This window comes from Nicotiana tomentosiformis, chromosome 6 (assembly GCF_000390325.3).
Source record: "Nicotiana tomentosiformis chromosome 6, ASM39032v3, whole genome shotgun sequence".
In the NCBI taxonomy this organism is placed as follows: domain Eukaryota; kingdom Viridiplantae; phylum Streptophyta; class Magnoliopsida; order Solanales; family Solanaceae; genus Nicotiana; species Nicotiana tomentosiformis.
In genome coordinates, this window is record NC_090817.1 from 120,873,287 (window position 1) to 120,888,717 (window position 15,431).

At 34.6% G+C, this 15,431-nt stretch overlaps 1 protein-coding gene across 1 annotated transcript; it reads right to left on the bottom strand.

Annotated features, from left to right (window-relative positions):
- Positions 1–9,183: 9,183 nt before the first annotated feature.
- Positions 9,184–14,720, bottom strand: LOC104097008 (N-terminal acetyltransferase B complex catalytic subunit NAA20). Its single transcript, XM_009603506.4, has 6 exons — positions 14,451–14,720; positions 13,982–14,072; positions 11,865–11,997; positions 9,842–9,911; positions 9,687–9,747; positions 9,184–9,598 (listed from the first exon to the last, which is right to left on the bottom strand). Exons 1-6 carry the CDS (start codon positions 14,526–14,528, stop codon positions 9,507–9,509), a joined length of 525 nt encoding a protein of 174 aa, XP_009601801.1. The 5' UTR covers positions 14,529–14,720; the 3' UTR covers positions 9,184–9,506.
- Between the last annotated feature and the right edge of the window lie 711 nt (positions 14,721–15,431).

Consider the following 15,431-nt stretch of genomic DNA (forward strand, 5'->3'; position numbering starts at 1 on the left):
GAGTGTTTCACCAAACTTTTTAACCAAAACTAATTCGATTTCCTGCTTGGTTAAATCATTGCCTTTCACACCGGTAGTGAACACAATTACATGTTCTCGAGGGTCAGTTGTTCCATCATATTTGGGAATATCAGGCATTTTAATCTTTTTGAGAATTAGTAAAGGTGTCGCACTTGGCTTCCAGGGTTGTTTTGAATACTTGTCAATATCCACACCTTTGATCACGGGAGGCACGCCATGTATTTGCTCTATACGATCGTTTTGCTCCTTTAATTATTTCTGCAAAGTTAGCTCTAAACTTTGTAAATTAGAATTATTTGATGTACCTGACCCTCCATCACGAGATTCATTAGGAATTTCTCCACTTCCATAATTATCAAGCTGAACGCGGGTTCTCCAAAGTTGTTGTATTAACTGGTGGAGTAGTTTGTGCAACATTGGGTAATCCTCTGAAAAAAGCCGGGAGTGCACTGTTCACATGTTCTGCAATCAATTGCTTTAGAGAATCTTGCTCCACGGTTTGGTCGTCTCCCTGCTGATCATCAGCGCGCGAAGCAGACCTTTTAGGTGAACTTCCACGGGATTGCTGAGGGGCTCCCATATGTGTGTGGTGTAGTGGAGTTCCACCTTGTTGCTTCAGCTAGTTGTTCTCGTTAACGGTTGACATACTTGGTTGTTAAAAATGGAGTTTGGAAAGTGAACAGATTATTAGATTCCCGGTAACAGAACCAATTTGTTTAACCCAAAAATAGATTTCTTGGTCAAAGTCAATATCTAGAAGAAACCGGGTTACTGACAACCAAGATTTACTTCACTTTTCCAACAATTTGAATAATAAATCAAGGAATGAAAATAAGTGACAAATAAAATATGAAATAGATTGGTAATCACTCCTAAAATTACGGTTTAGAACTTTGAGAATAAAGTAAAGAATGATTATATAAATTTCAATAATTATCCGTTGATGTTAAAAATGAGGTCTCAGTCCATATATAGGGTCATACAATTATAACGGTTCCCTTATTTAATTCGGACTCACTAATAGGATTAATTGTCTTGATTGCCTGTTACCATATACATCTATAACAGAAATAATTATGGCTAAAGATTTCATGTACCCGTATGGATTTTCCTTCCTTATTTATGACGGGTTCGTGCATCATTCCTTCTTAAGAACCTTTATTTATTCCGCTTTTGTTTCTCCTTTTACAGCTGTCAGATCCAGCTCTTTTCTCAGTATAACCCCGTGGGTGTTTCACCCGTGCCTTTTTCGCATTCTTTAACTCTTCTAATTAAGAATTCCACTTGTCGCTTTATCGATGGTCCACGTACCATGCCCTGTCACCTTGTTGATAGTCAACGTGTCATACCTTTTTTCCACTAATACAATATTAAGCTTTGGTGGCTAGAACCTCATTAGAATTTGAATTCGTGATAATCAAATGTTGGTCATAGATTTCAAATCAATAGAGGTAAAGTACCACAATACGTATGTAGTATAAGGAGTACTAACTTGGTATATATATATTATGAGAAACCTTCATTTCTTCAATCCCTTTATTTAAACCTTATGAGATCCCTAGAACTTTCGCTACGGAATTTCAGATCTACCAAGCTAAAGACTATCCTCAGTTATGTGACCTTCAGCGTAGGATCCTAGAAATTGAGAAAACCCTGATAGCTCAGGATACCCCAACAAACGATTCTTCTATACAGGTTCACCGAGAAGTAGATTCTGACCAAGAAACCAATTCACAGTCAGAACAATTTCATGACAATCCTCCCCTCGAAATTTCCCCTGTTAGAACAGGAACTTTTAACTGACATCAACCCCCAAAAGACTATACTATTCTAGAGCTACCCATCCTGATGTAGCCTTAAAAGAAAAACTCAGTATTATGTAAAACAATTATAATGCCAATAATATCTATGAATGGAACATAGATAGTTGTCCTGAATATAATATTTTGGCCAAATTACAACAAATGACTATGGTAACCACTGCATACCGAACTTCTCATAGTTGTTCTGACAAGCTTACTACCCATGTCTTAGTAGCAGGTTTCACAGGTCAACTTAAGGGATGGTGGGATACCCATCTTAGCGAAGAAGATAAGAACCAAATTCTCTTAAGTGTCCGAGTTGAGTCAATGGGAGAACCAATTCTTAAGGATGGCCTTACCATTCCTGATTCAACCAACACCCTGATTTATACCATTATCAAAATATTCATAGGTGGTCCAGGTATCTTTAGGGAAAGATCTTCTGAGATACTTAACAACCTTAAGTGTAAAACCCTTTCTGATTTCAGATGGTATAACCTGAAAATACGAAAAACCTTATGGAAAACTCCCATATTGGAAAGAAAAATTCCTAGATTGCCTACCTAAGTTTCTTCAGGATTTAGTTAGAGAAGAACTCCAAAATCAGCATTCTGGTGATGTTATTCCTTACGAACAAATCACATATGGCCAACTTACCAGTCTCATTCAACATGTCGCTCTCAAAATTTGTCGACATGATAAGATATTAAGACAATTAGCCAAAGATAGAACACAAACTCGCCGAGATCTAGGTAGTTTTGTGAACAATTTGGTTTACCACCTTGTAGTAAAAAGCCTCATAAGAGACGAACAACCAAGGATATGGAGATTACGAAATATAGGTCTTCTGTAACCAAGTTTAGGAAGACCAAACCGTTTCCTTCTAAATCCAAAACCTTTCTTAGTAAATATAAACCAACAAACTTCCAAACTCCCAATTCTGGCAAATGTTTCAAGTACAACAAACCAGGTCATATAGCCAAATACTGCAAGTTGTATAACAAAGTAAGAAATCTTGATTTAGATGAGTTTGTTCTTACGAGATCGAACAAATTTTATTAGAAGATAGTGACACTTCTGATGTTGCTGATGATGAACTTGAACAACAATTTAACCAACTCGAAGATGATGACACAAAATCACCTTCATCTGAGTCTAGTCAAGAGGAACCTACATTTAACGTTCTCTCCAAAGAACAAGATCTTCTTCTTGAATTAATAAGCAATCTCCAAGACTCTGAGCAAAAGAAGTATTATCTCGAGCAATTCAAACAAATAATAGATAAGCCTTCTACATCTTCCTCTAGTGTCTTTTCCAATCATCCTCAAGTTGCCAATACCTACAATATTACTGATATCCTTAGTAGATTCCCTTTCCAAAAGCCTAAGATAGTAGCTATCCAAGATCTCCAAAGTGAGATAGCATTCCTTAAGGAAGAAATTCAAGAAATTAAGGCTAGACAAGAATTAGACCGTCTTGTTCTCCAGCAGTTCTCTACCAAACCTGAAGAGCCCAAACTAACTAAAACTAAACCAGTTGAACAAGAAGTTTTTATCAACTACCTCTCCAGAATTTCCATAAGAAAATGGTATATGAGAGTCATCCTAATTGCCAATAAGTCTTTTACCTTGGATATCATTGCCTTATTTGATAGAGGTGCAAATCTCAATGGCATACAAGAAGGGCTCATTCCAACCACATTCTTTGAAAAAACTAAAGAAGGTCTTAGAGCTGCTAACAACGGGAAACTAGGAATTAGCTTTAAACTCTCCAATGTTGAAGTTAGAACCTCCTAAGAAAATTCTCCATTGTCAGCCTCAAGTTCTTTCCTATTAGTAAAATACCTTACTAATCTAGTTATATTAGGCACTCCCTTCATCGTAGAGCTCATACCTTTTATGATAACAAAATAATGAATTCTAATCGAATGTATAAGAGGTAGAACCTTTCTTCCTTTTGATAGACCTCTGATGGCAAAGTTCTTGTCTACCATAAAAAGTAAAGAAGCACAGATCAATTTTCTCAAAGAAGAAGTAGTATTCCAAAGTTTACAACGGCAACTTCGAGATTCTTATCTCTAATCCAAGATAAAACTTTAGAAACCAAAATCCAAGAAGAACTTTGTACTGATTTATCCACAGCCTTTTGGAATCGCAAGAAACACATTGTTAGGCTCCCTTACGAACTTGACTTTGATGAAAACATCATCCCCACAAAAGCTCGTACTATCCAGATAAATCACGAGCTAACCATCCATTGTCAAAAGAAAATCGATGATCTTCTTGAAAACGCATAATATCTCCAAGAAAATCCCCTTAGAGTTGTGCTGCCTACGTCAATAAAAACTCTGAAATTGAACGAGGTGTCCTCGATTAGTCATCAATTATAAACCTTTGAACAAAGCACTTCGCTGGATTAGATACTCTACTTCAAATAAAAAGGATTTACTTCAAAGGGTTTATGATGCAACTATCTTTTCAAAATTTGATTTAAAATCAGGATTTTGACAAATTCAAATAGATCCCAAAGAAAGGTATAAAACTGATTTTACGGTACTATTTGGACAATAAGAATTGAATGGAATGCCATTTGGTTTAAAAATGCTCCTTCCAAATTTCAAAGGATAATAAATGATATTTTTAATCCTTTTTCAAAATTTATTATTGTTTATATTGATGATATTTTAATATTTTTCTACTAGCAAAGATCAACATTTTAAACATCTAAAGGCTTTCTTTAATGTTATCAAAGAAAATGGATTAGTGATCAACATTTTAAACATCTAAAGGTTTTCTTTAATGTTATCAAAGAAAATGGATTAGTTTTATCAAAAATCAAATATAGTCTTTTTCAAATCAACATTCGATTTCTTGGGCACAATATCCAGCAGGGAACCATTGACCCTATTCAAAGATCCATACAATTTGCTGACAAATTTCCTGACCAAATTTTAGATAAACCCCAGCTTCAAATATTTTTAGGATGTGTTAATTATGTATCAGATTTCATTCTAAGCCTTAGCAATTTGCTAAAATCTCTCCACGATAGGTTGAAATAACTTCCACCTCTGTGGACTTCAGTCCACACCAACGTTATCAAAGAAATCAAATTGAAAGTCAAAGACCTTCCGTGCTTATCTCTCCCTGATCCTTCTGCATTCAAAATAGTTGAGACTGATGCATCAGACATTGGTTATGGTGGCATTTTAAAGCAGAAAAAAGATGACAAGGGACAAACTATTGCATTTGCATCAAAACATTAGAATAATTTCCAACAAAATTATCCTACAATTAGCAATTATTTTGTGCATTTATAAATTTTAAGTTGATTTATTAAATTAATTTTTTTTTAAGAATTGATTGTAAAGCTACAAAATCTATTTTACAAAAGGATGTACAAAATCTTTCTTATAAACATATATTTGCTAGATGACAAGCTATTTTTATCTATTTTTGATTTTGATATAGAATATATCAAAGGGAGCTCAAACATTATTCCAGATTTTCTTACCCGAGAATTCTTGCAGGGAAGATAAAATGCCAAGAAAAAAGAAAATAAAAATTTCAGATCCTCCAATACCTGCTCTTCCTCCGCCATAGGAAAATATTACTGAAGCAGTACCCAAACAGACTGCTACAGATGTTGTTTCTAAATAACTAACCATTTCAATTGCCTCCAAGCAACTCTCAAAAGGCGCAATTAGACCAAGCTAGCCCAAATACAGAAAGCCATTAGACTACACCATGAGCGGAGTCCCCTAAGTTCATATAATAGAAAGTTCAGGACCCATTCCAATTTTCAGTCCAAAAAATAGGCAGACCTAGTTGAGGAAGAAGAATCTTAACAAGCTCAAACTCAACTAGCACAGACCATGTCTTCACCTTGGACAGAAGAAGAATTCATGCAATGGCGCCAACTCATGAGAATTAAAGATCAAATGACCATGCCTGGCCTATTTAAAAAATAACTGAGCGATCAGTACCAATTGTATAAAAATTATTGTTCTAATGTGGCAGCACAAAACCACGCATCTTCTTCCAACCCCGTGGAGGCCCACCGTCACATGGCCTCTTCACTTCCTATGGTTGTTAGAAGCACCACACAAAAAATATTGGAGGCTAAAAGCCCCATTGCAGGTACTGGATGTCTATCCAACATCCCAAAAATTACAACCAATCAGGCACTTTCTTCACCAGTGCCACAATCTATTTCTTCAAGCAAAGGCTCCTCCTCCGAGGAACCCACTTATATTAAGAATAAAAGTGTCTACCCACTCATTCAAATTGACCCAGAATTCTGGCATTCCGATCCCCAAGAGGTAGCTAAGAAAATACTTATCCCTTCAGCCAATTTCATCCAAAACACTCACAAACATACCCAAAAATACTATGAGTTCATTCTCAAAGATACCAGATCCTGCTTGTTTAAACCCCACAAAGAAAAGCAGACACAATCATATGTCACACATACTACGGTGTGGATTAACAAAATAATCTCACCAAAAGAATGGGGAACCCATCCAGCCAAATACAAAAAACTTTCTCAGCCTTTTGATCCACAATTTTATAATTATTATGACTACCAGGTAGCGTGGATGAATGTTTTCACCTTCTAAAACCAACTTGAAAAGCATTCATGGTTTATCCTCTGGAGCAAATAATTAACCTCTAAATTTCCTCGGTGATTTATACATCAGTGGTGGCCTGCTTATGGTCATAAAGTTGAAAATCTCCCCGCACCAGTAAAAGAAGGATATGATTATTTTTGCCACAGGTACCCATACTTCTTTAATTTTCCCACAGATTTTATATCCCATGAATATACTTCCAGAAGTTTTCCTTCCACAAGCCAGAAGGTCATAAAGGACTACCGTGGTTAGCCCTCCAAGGCCATTGCAAATGGTACAAAAATGGGATTCATCCGAAGCCTATGTGTCAGCAGTAGACAAGTGGTTTCTATCTCATCCGCGGTATCTAGTTGTAACAGATGTTGCCCAAATTTTATTTTTACAACAAAAGTCCATTACAAATGCACAACTAGTCGGTTCCACCAGTAGGCTTGATCAAATGGAGAAAATTCTTGATTCCCTCAAGATACAAATTTTAGGTCAACAAAAGTAAGTATCTTCGTCTGAAAAATCATCATCATCAGAAATAATCATCATCAGTTTATGATTAATGTTCTGAGAAAATTAATCAGAAATTATATCAGCGTGACATCACACTGACATCACAACTGACATCATCCCTGACATTAGCTAGCACTTACTCCTAATGACATCATGAATGACATTAGAACACACTATATAATTTTTAGTTTTTGGCTATAAATAACCCCCTATCACTTGTAAAACACATACGTTACACTACCATTTTGAGAAAGAATTATCTCCCTCTCTCTCTAGTATATTTATATAAGTTTTTAGCTTGTATTATCAATTTTTCAGTTTAAATAACAATCAAGTTTATATTTATTTTACTCTTGCTCGAGTTTACCTTTATATTACTCTGCATTATGGTTGGCTAAGCCACCATATTACTTTATCGCAATATTTATTTACATTGTCCGCTCTGCCCCATATATATGTGTGTGTAAAAGCATAATTTGAGTCTATGGTGGTGGGAGTATCGTCAAACTTCTTTCTCTTCAGGTTATATGTAATTCGAATTGTGACATCTTAACTATTGAATTATTCCATAATAAACAAATTTGCATTATTAAAGTTCTTGGTTAGAGCTAGGTGGTCAAAGTCAGTAAGACTCACAGCAATTTGAAGAAGAAATCGATTGATTTAAGTATTGGAACATTGTAAAATTAAGTAAAAGTTTGTCAGAAGATGTGTCTTTTTGCATCTTATAATTATTATTACTTATAATTTAGTCAAAGATTAATAGTTGTGAATTTAAAAACAAACTCTGAGACTTTCAAATTTGATACTTATGAAAGAAAAACTATTTTTTGACGGAAGTTTATTCAATACTCCACTTTACGCATGCTGATTTATGTACTGACTTATGTAGAGTGCAGTCAATATTATTTTGCACCTAGATATTAGGGCACCTCCCACATTCACTCCAAATCTTTACTCCAAAATAGAGTAAACTAACACCAATCATTACTTTATTTTTTACTCCAAAAAAAAATATTTTTTTTATATTCCTCTCTCTTCTATATTATTCTTATTATCTTTTATTTGAATTTTATTTTCTTATTTCCATTAAACAAATCCTATCTTTTTTTCTTTTTTTCTTTTTTTACATATCCATCCAATATAATTCATATTTCTTTCTTATATAATCATTTAAAATAAAATTATTTTATATCATAAATTTTTAAATAATATAATTTGTATGCAAATATTATAGATTTATACATATTAATGGATAATTCAAATAAAAGTGAAATCATTGAGATACAAGATAATTCAATATATATAACATGTAGTTTAATGATTTTGGTCTATCTGAAAACGACTTAAGTCCCTACTAAATTTTTATGTTATTTAATGTAATTTCAATTTTTTATGTATTTTTAATTTTAATGTAATTCTAAATTTAATGTATTTTTAATTTTTACTTTTCAATTTTAGCAACATCTTGTATTTTATATTTGCACCTTTCATTTTTTTGATGGTTATATATATTTTTATGAAATTATAACTTATACCCCTCCGTTTCAAATTAGATAAAGTACTTTCCTTTTTAGTCTGTTTCAAAATAAATGACATATTTCTAAATTTGAAAATAATTCAACTTTAAACTTTCCATTTTACCCTTAATGAGAAACTTTTAGAATCACACAAATGTCATGGCCCCACAAAGCTTTTATCCCTTAAGTTTTTAAGACCACAAGTTTCAAAACTTTTTTTTTTTTCTTAAACTCCGTGCCGAGTCAAACTACCTCATCTAAATTGAAACAGAGAGAGTAATAAAATTAACTTATAATTTTACATAAAAATAATATATGCACAAAAATTAATTTATCAAAATTATACGCCAAAACTAAAATGTAAAAGTAATATTATCAAGATATTACATAAATATAATTACGTATATATAATATGATAAATTAAAAGGGTTAAATAATAAAAAATAATAATAAAATAATAGAGAATAGTGATGGAGTTGATAAATAGTGTCACTCCAAATTCACTCTCCAAAATGGAGCAAATTTGGAGCAAAATTCCTCCATTTTTGACTCCAAAACGGAGTTTGGAGGCAAAAATGGAGTTGGAGATGGCCTTAACATTATTTGGTTCGTGTCCATTTTCAAAATATTCGAAAAATCGTTAAAATCCATCTAGTATAAAATTGTGTCAAGTTATGAGCTTCATATGATCTCATAGAATTTCAAATCAATCTTACCAAAAGGGCACGCATTTCATTGCTTAAACTACTCGCTAACACGTCTTGACCAATACACACACGATATGCTCCGGCGGTTGCAGCCAAAACACAAGGCCAGATTTCTAGCACATGTTCTTAAACATAATATAATGATCAAAGGATCAACATGTCTAACCCAAAATATCTTTACTCATTGGCAGAGCACTAAAATAAAATGTATCCATTTTCAGAAAGACACAAGAGCCCGGACTCCTGATCTTAACACATTTTCAGATGGACTTCTTGATGCCTGAACATAGCTTGTTGAAAGATACACATGGTAACAGTTATTACTGACTCAGTCATACTCCAATTCATCCGGAGTTACTGGCCGCTTAAGCGGGATGATAGACTTCTTTTCTATGTCTCGCGATAAAGCCTTCCTCATATCTGGAACAGCAAAGAAGAAACAAGGGTCATACCAATGAAATCATACAGCAGAATAGAAACTATGTCATAGCTAAATGCAGCAACTCACCCAAACCATCTTCCTCCCCTGAGTAATAACGTAAAACTCGCCTATATATTACATAATCGAGCTGGAAAAGAAGAAACAGTTGAAGGGATTAGTGACAAGAATACAAATTCACCCTGATACAATTCCTAACAAGGGTACTGAGGAAAGGTTACTACCTTCTCATACATCTTTATGGCTGGCGTATTTGATGCTCTCACAAACAGGTCCACAAAGTAAGCCTTATCACTGCACAACAATGCTCACCTTAGTGCGAAGCTTGGACAAAAATTCACAAGATTAAAAGGCTTAATTCAACTAGTAGCCACAAAACATCGGCAAAGTTTACACAAACTTTATTGTTCTCACCTGAATACTAGCTTTATGCCATCACACAAAGGGAGTGACGAATTCATTATAATTAAGTTGAATAAGAATCAACATTAAACACTACTAGGAGGACCCAGAAACGAGGGCAAGTTACAAATCTCATTCTACTCTCATCGCATTAAGGTTCACATCATCATGGAAAGACTGGAGAACCTAAGTAGCCAATATGTATTAGAAAACGAAAGCAAAGCTGAACTCCACAAGGTCAAAAGTTATGCTAAGACGAAATTGATCTGATTGTATTCACTTCGCACTCAACTTTTGTGCGATCACATGAACTGACAACCTAATTATGTCTGGAATAACAAAACAGGGAAATAGGATGCCGGTTCCAGTATCCAACAAACTGCAATACAGAGAAGGTCCCACATCATCTAGCTTAAAATAAGTGTTGGAGCTTAATTTATCAATAGGTGGATAAAGTGCTGAAACTGAAAATAAGCAGTTGATGTGTTTGGTAAAAAAGTGTTTTATCTGTTAAAAATGATTGAAATACCTTCAAAACTGTTAAACTAAAAATAAGCTAATTATTGTAGTATTTTTAATTTTGGATTAGTTCAAAGACTCCAAATTAATATGAGTCTCTATTCTCTTTAAGTTATAAATTGATTAGATAAACTTATTTTAACAGATACAAAGGATTTATTTAAATAACATAATTTGACTAAAGCTTCGGTGAACAACCGCATCAGGCCTCCAAGGTGAACAGCCTCTGGTCGATGGAACAATGTAGGCAAGGGAAGTCGGCAAAATGGATCCGTAACTTCGGAAAAATTTTGACTAAAGCTTGTATGTAAATATGCAGTTTCCCCGAAAACAGCCAATAAATTAAAAAATACAATGAGAGATAAGTGTCATATGAGTTTGTATTTTACCACATAAAGAAAATTTTGAATTTATATTTCAAATCTAGCAGGTGAAAAAATTTTAGCAGGCGAAATACATCAAAGAAAGAAACTACAGTAATAATATATCTCTATGACTCTATCTTCAACTTGTGCAATTTATGTTTTTACTAAATCATCACAAGCAAAAGCTGAATTTCCATTGGAGCCTCTAGCGTAAGTCTAAGAAAGAGCACAAAATTATTGTCTTTCTTTATAGCCCATGAGCAATGTATCGCTGCAATAAGTTGGATATCTCCAACTTATAGCCAAACACGGAAAAAAGCTAAAAAGAGCTTAAAAGCCAATCCAAACACCCTCTAAATGCACCCAGAAGGCTAAAATTGCAATTGTATTCCCAAAAAAAAAGGTAAAGGACACGCATAGCTTGCATTTAAGGCCCAAAACCTTGCATTACTTGCACAAGTGTACACTGTTACTATGTATTCATTCAATCAACTAAACATGTAGTCATGTATAAGAGCAACACTCACACTGTAAAATTTATTCTGAAGCTACAATGATATATAAGGAGGTAAACCCATAAGGTAGAAAAGACTGACATGTTCTTTAGAAAATCTAGACAGATAAACCACAAGCTAGATTAAAACAGACAAGAGGATGAACCGTAAACAGACTATGCATACCAGGTTAAAATTAATACAACTCCATGGTACTCTGGAAATCTAAACATAAAAGAAAATTGTGGAACGGCACAATGATAAAGTTGAAAAGATGAATTCAGAAAATGCAACCGGGATTCATGAAAGGACTACAATTTTGCTATGTATGGACACACTCCCTCTAATCTAAACCTGAGTGGCATTCTGAATTTGCTTTTCTTTCCGGGATTCTAGTTATCACAGGCATTAATCTCTCAGTAATAGGATCTAGCAACAAAAAATTTTCCCACAGTATAGTTGCTTACATCTTATCACTGACATCTTCCAGCAGGTTCATCAATTTCTTGGCTAATTGCTGCCTCCGATATTCAGGAGCCACAGTTACTGCAGTGACATGGCCATGCCAAGATTCACCTTGCCCTTCAACTTTTCCCATAACTGCACGTATAAACTAGACATTAGTTACCTTATAAAAAAATAGACATTAGCTAATCATTATCCAAAAAAAAAAAACTAGACATTAGTTAAAGAAACAAATGTTCCTTGTGAGTAATTTTAGGAAACACAGATGACAGACTTGCAGGGGCGGATCCAATACAACAGAACCGGGTTCAATTGAACCTATAACTTTCGGCGCAAAGTATGAATTTATAAGTAAAAATCAACTAAAATTGCAGCAAATAGTAGATATGAACCCATAACTTTAAAAGTATAATAGGTTAAATGCTAAAATCTTAAAGGTTGAACCCATAGAGTTTAAATCCTGGATCCACCTCTGGACTCTTTTTCTAGTCTACAAGAACCAGAATGTATCAGACAGTAGCCAAACTAAGACCAAACCACATAATCGACACTCTAGCTGCTCTGTCACAAATGTTTCTGTCTATAATATTTTAAAGACATCAGTAACAACTTGTAAATGAAACCCTTTTTTTTAAAGGGTACCTATTGTAAATGAATCCTTTTCACCAAATGAAGTCCAAGAGAATGGCTACTTGCATCTATATTAACCCAAGGATTTTGTGAGGAAAAGCAAAATAATGTTGTGTCTATGGGGCTACAATTATAAAATCCACCTAAAGCTGCACAAATAATGTACTTTCTGATCCGAGCAGCCAATGCTCAGATCAGTACTCCTTACTACTAATTTTAGAATGATATAGCATTAACGAAGAGGAAGCTTGCTAATCTAACCCTTGTTACTTTCTGAATGTCACCATCTTGGGAAGACCTAAGATGACATATAATAATCAGTCAAGTACAAGGCAACTAACAACTTAAGGACCGGAGAATATGGTAGACACCATCATCTACTCTGATCTAAATGACAAGCTTTCATAATTACACGCAATAAAATTCAAATATTGAAAAGAAAAGTTATGCAAATTTAAATGCACCAGAATCTTATAGAACCATCTAAAAGATGAGTTAAGATAGCACTTAAGTCATCATTGAAGTAGAACGATTCTCAATAAATAAATAAATAAATAAGGATTGAATTTCATTGTCTAATCATGAACTATTTTGCTCTTTCCTTGACAACGGCAGTGATTAGGTTAGCTTGCACACACCTTACTTATTGCACGGGGTACTTATTACTTCCCACCAACATAGATACCGGATAATTTTGCTCACCAAGGCCTAGAATAAGGATATCCCTATGCATAAAGCATCTCACATCCATGCAGGAAGGGGGAAGAGCCGCACCCCGAGGTTCTGTGTTGTAGGACGCCTACCCTAATGCAAGGATAAGGATGATTTCAAGTCTCGAACCCGTGACCTACATGTCACACGAAGACAACTTTACCGCTGCTCCAAAGATCCCTTTCCCACCAGGGACTAGACAAATCGATAAAAATTACTTAAGTCCCTTGCCTCTATTGGGATTTGAACTTTGCTCTCCCATGGTTTTCACCTATGTCATTAACCGATAAACCACACCATCGGGCTTGTGAAATCATGACCTATAAATGAGAGCTTAGGGTATAAAGGGCAGCCTGGTGCACTAGCTCCCGCTATGCGCGGGGTCAGGGGAAGGGCCGAACAACAACTCCACAAGAGTCTATTGTACGCAGCCTAACACTGCATTTTTACAAGAGTTTATTTCCACGGCTCGAACCCGTGACCTACTGGTAACATGGCAGCAACTTTACCAGTTACGCCAACACTCTCTTTGGGTATATTACTTCTCATTCTTGCAACTCTTGTCTTGATCTTCAAACATTTTCTATATTCCTAAAAGAATCTACTCTCCTACTAACGTGACGCCTACCTACCACTAAAGAATTATTTCAACGCATCCAGCACGCATTTGATAGTATCTAATTTACCCAATCTCTGTAAATTAAATAAGCATCATTCACCAACTTAAAATCATCCTTAAAAAGCTATTTATTTCAAAATCTACAGTAGAAGGACTCACTGTATCCCATGATTCTGCCACCAGGAGCTTCTGCGACGTGGAAATAGTCCGGCCATCTTGCCATGTATGTCATGTAAAATGACATGTTGAACTACATCACAAGTTAAAAACTCGTTTCAAATTCTAACAAAAGCACTAAAAATCATGTTAAAACTCATTCAAATTTTATAAGGTACTTATAATTATGTTAAAGCTCGTTTCAAAATCTGAAAAAAGAACCAAAAGCATGTTAAAGCTCGTTCAAATATGGCAAGGTACTATAAATCATGTTAAACCTCGTTTTAGTAAAATTCTAAAAGACACGAAATTTCATGTAAAAACTAGTTTCAAAATCCAAAAGTCCACAAAAATTACCTTAAAACTCGCTTCAAATCCAGAAAACACTAAAAATCATGCAGTTTTCGCTCAGAATAAGAACACGAAATTTAGCAAAAAAATAAACAGGAGAAAAGAGAGCTAAGTGATTTACAGTTTCAGTAAGATGATCTAGATTGACTGAGGCGAAGCGGAGAAGGTCATTGCAGCTAAATCTACGAATCGTCGTCATCCGTTCTCTTTCCTTTTCTCTCTCTCTGCTCAACTCTCTGGTATGTACTAGTGATAATGGATGCCGAGGCCCTTCGCGAACATCACGGCCCAATAACCTTACACCCGACCCGAAAAAGAAAAGGTCACGCCGGAGTCCGGTCTACTTACTGATTAAGAAGAGGAAGTGCACAGTTAACCACTTATTAGAGATGTGTTTAATCTTTAGTCACTATTTAAAATATATTTATTCTTTAGCCAGTACTTAATAAATTTTTATCTGCCCGAACGAAATACTCATGTGCTAGGCATGGGTGATGTGTAAATATTAAGGATATGATGTCATTAATTTCATGAATGATGTATAAATATTAAGGACAAAGTGTTCTATATTTGCACCTTCCGTTGTTAAATTTTAGAACATCATGTTCTTAACTTCATATGTGCAGTGTAACTGTTAAGGACATGGCGTCCTTAACTTCATGTGTGCAGTGTAAATGTTAAGGGCACCATGTCCTTAATATTTACACAACACTCATGAAGAAAGGGTAAAAATATCTTTTCGTATTAATTTTAATAGAGTAGTGGCTATTTTTGCTCAGCATTAAAAATACTGGATAAAAACTAAATACCATATTAAAAAGTGGTTATCCCACGCCATATCTACGATTAACAAAATAAAATATTGGCCCGTTGATCGAAATTAATTTATATATATATATATATATATATATATATATATATATATATATATATATATATATATATATATAGATCTTTAACTGGTGGAAACCTCATTGGACATATAAAAGTCAGCTGAGGTGCGAAACAATTTCAGTTCCCGTTAATCCGGTGATCTCTCGGACTGACTAAATTAGTTAATTCCAAATAGCTAGATTGGGATGGCCGTGCGGACTACCGCCCG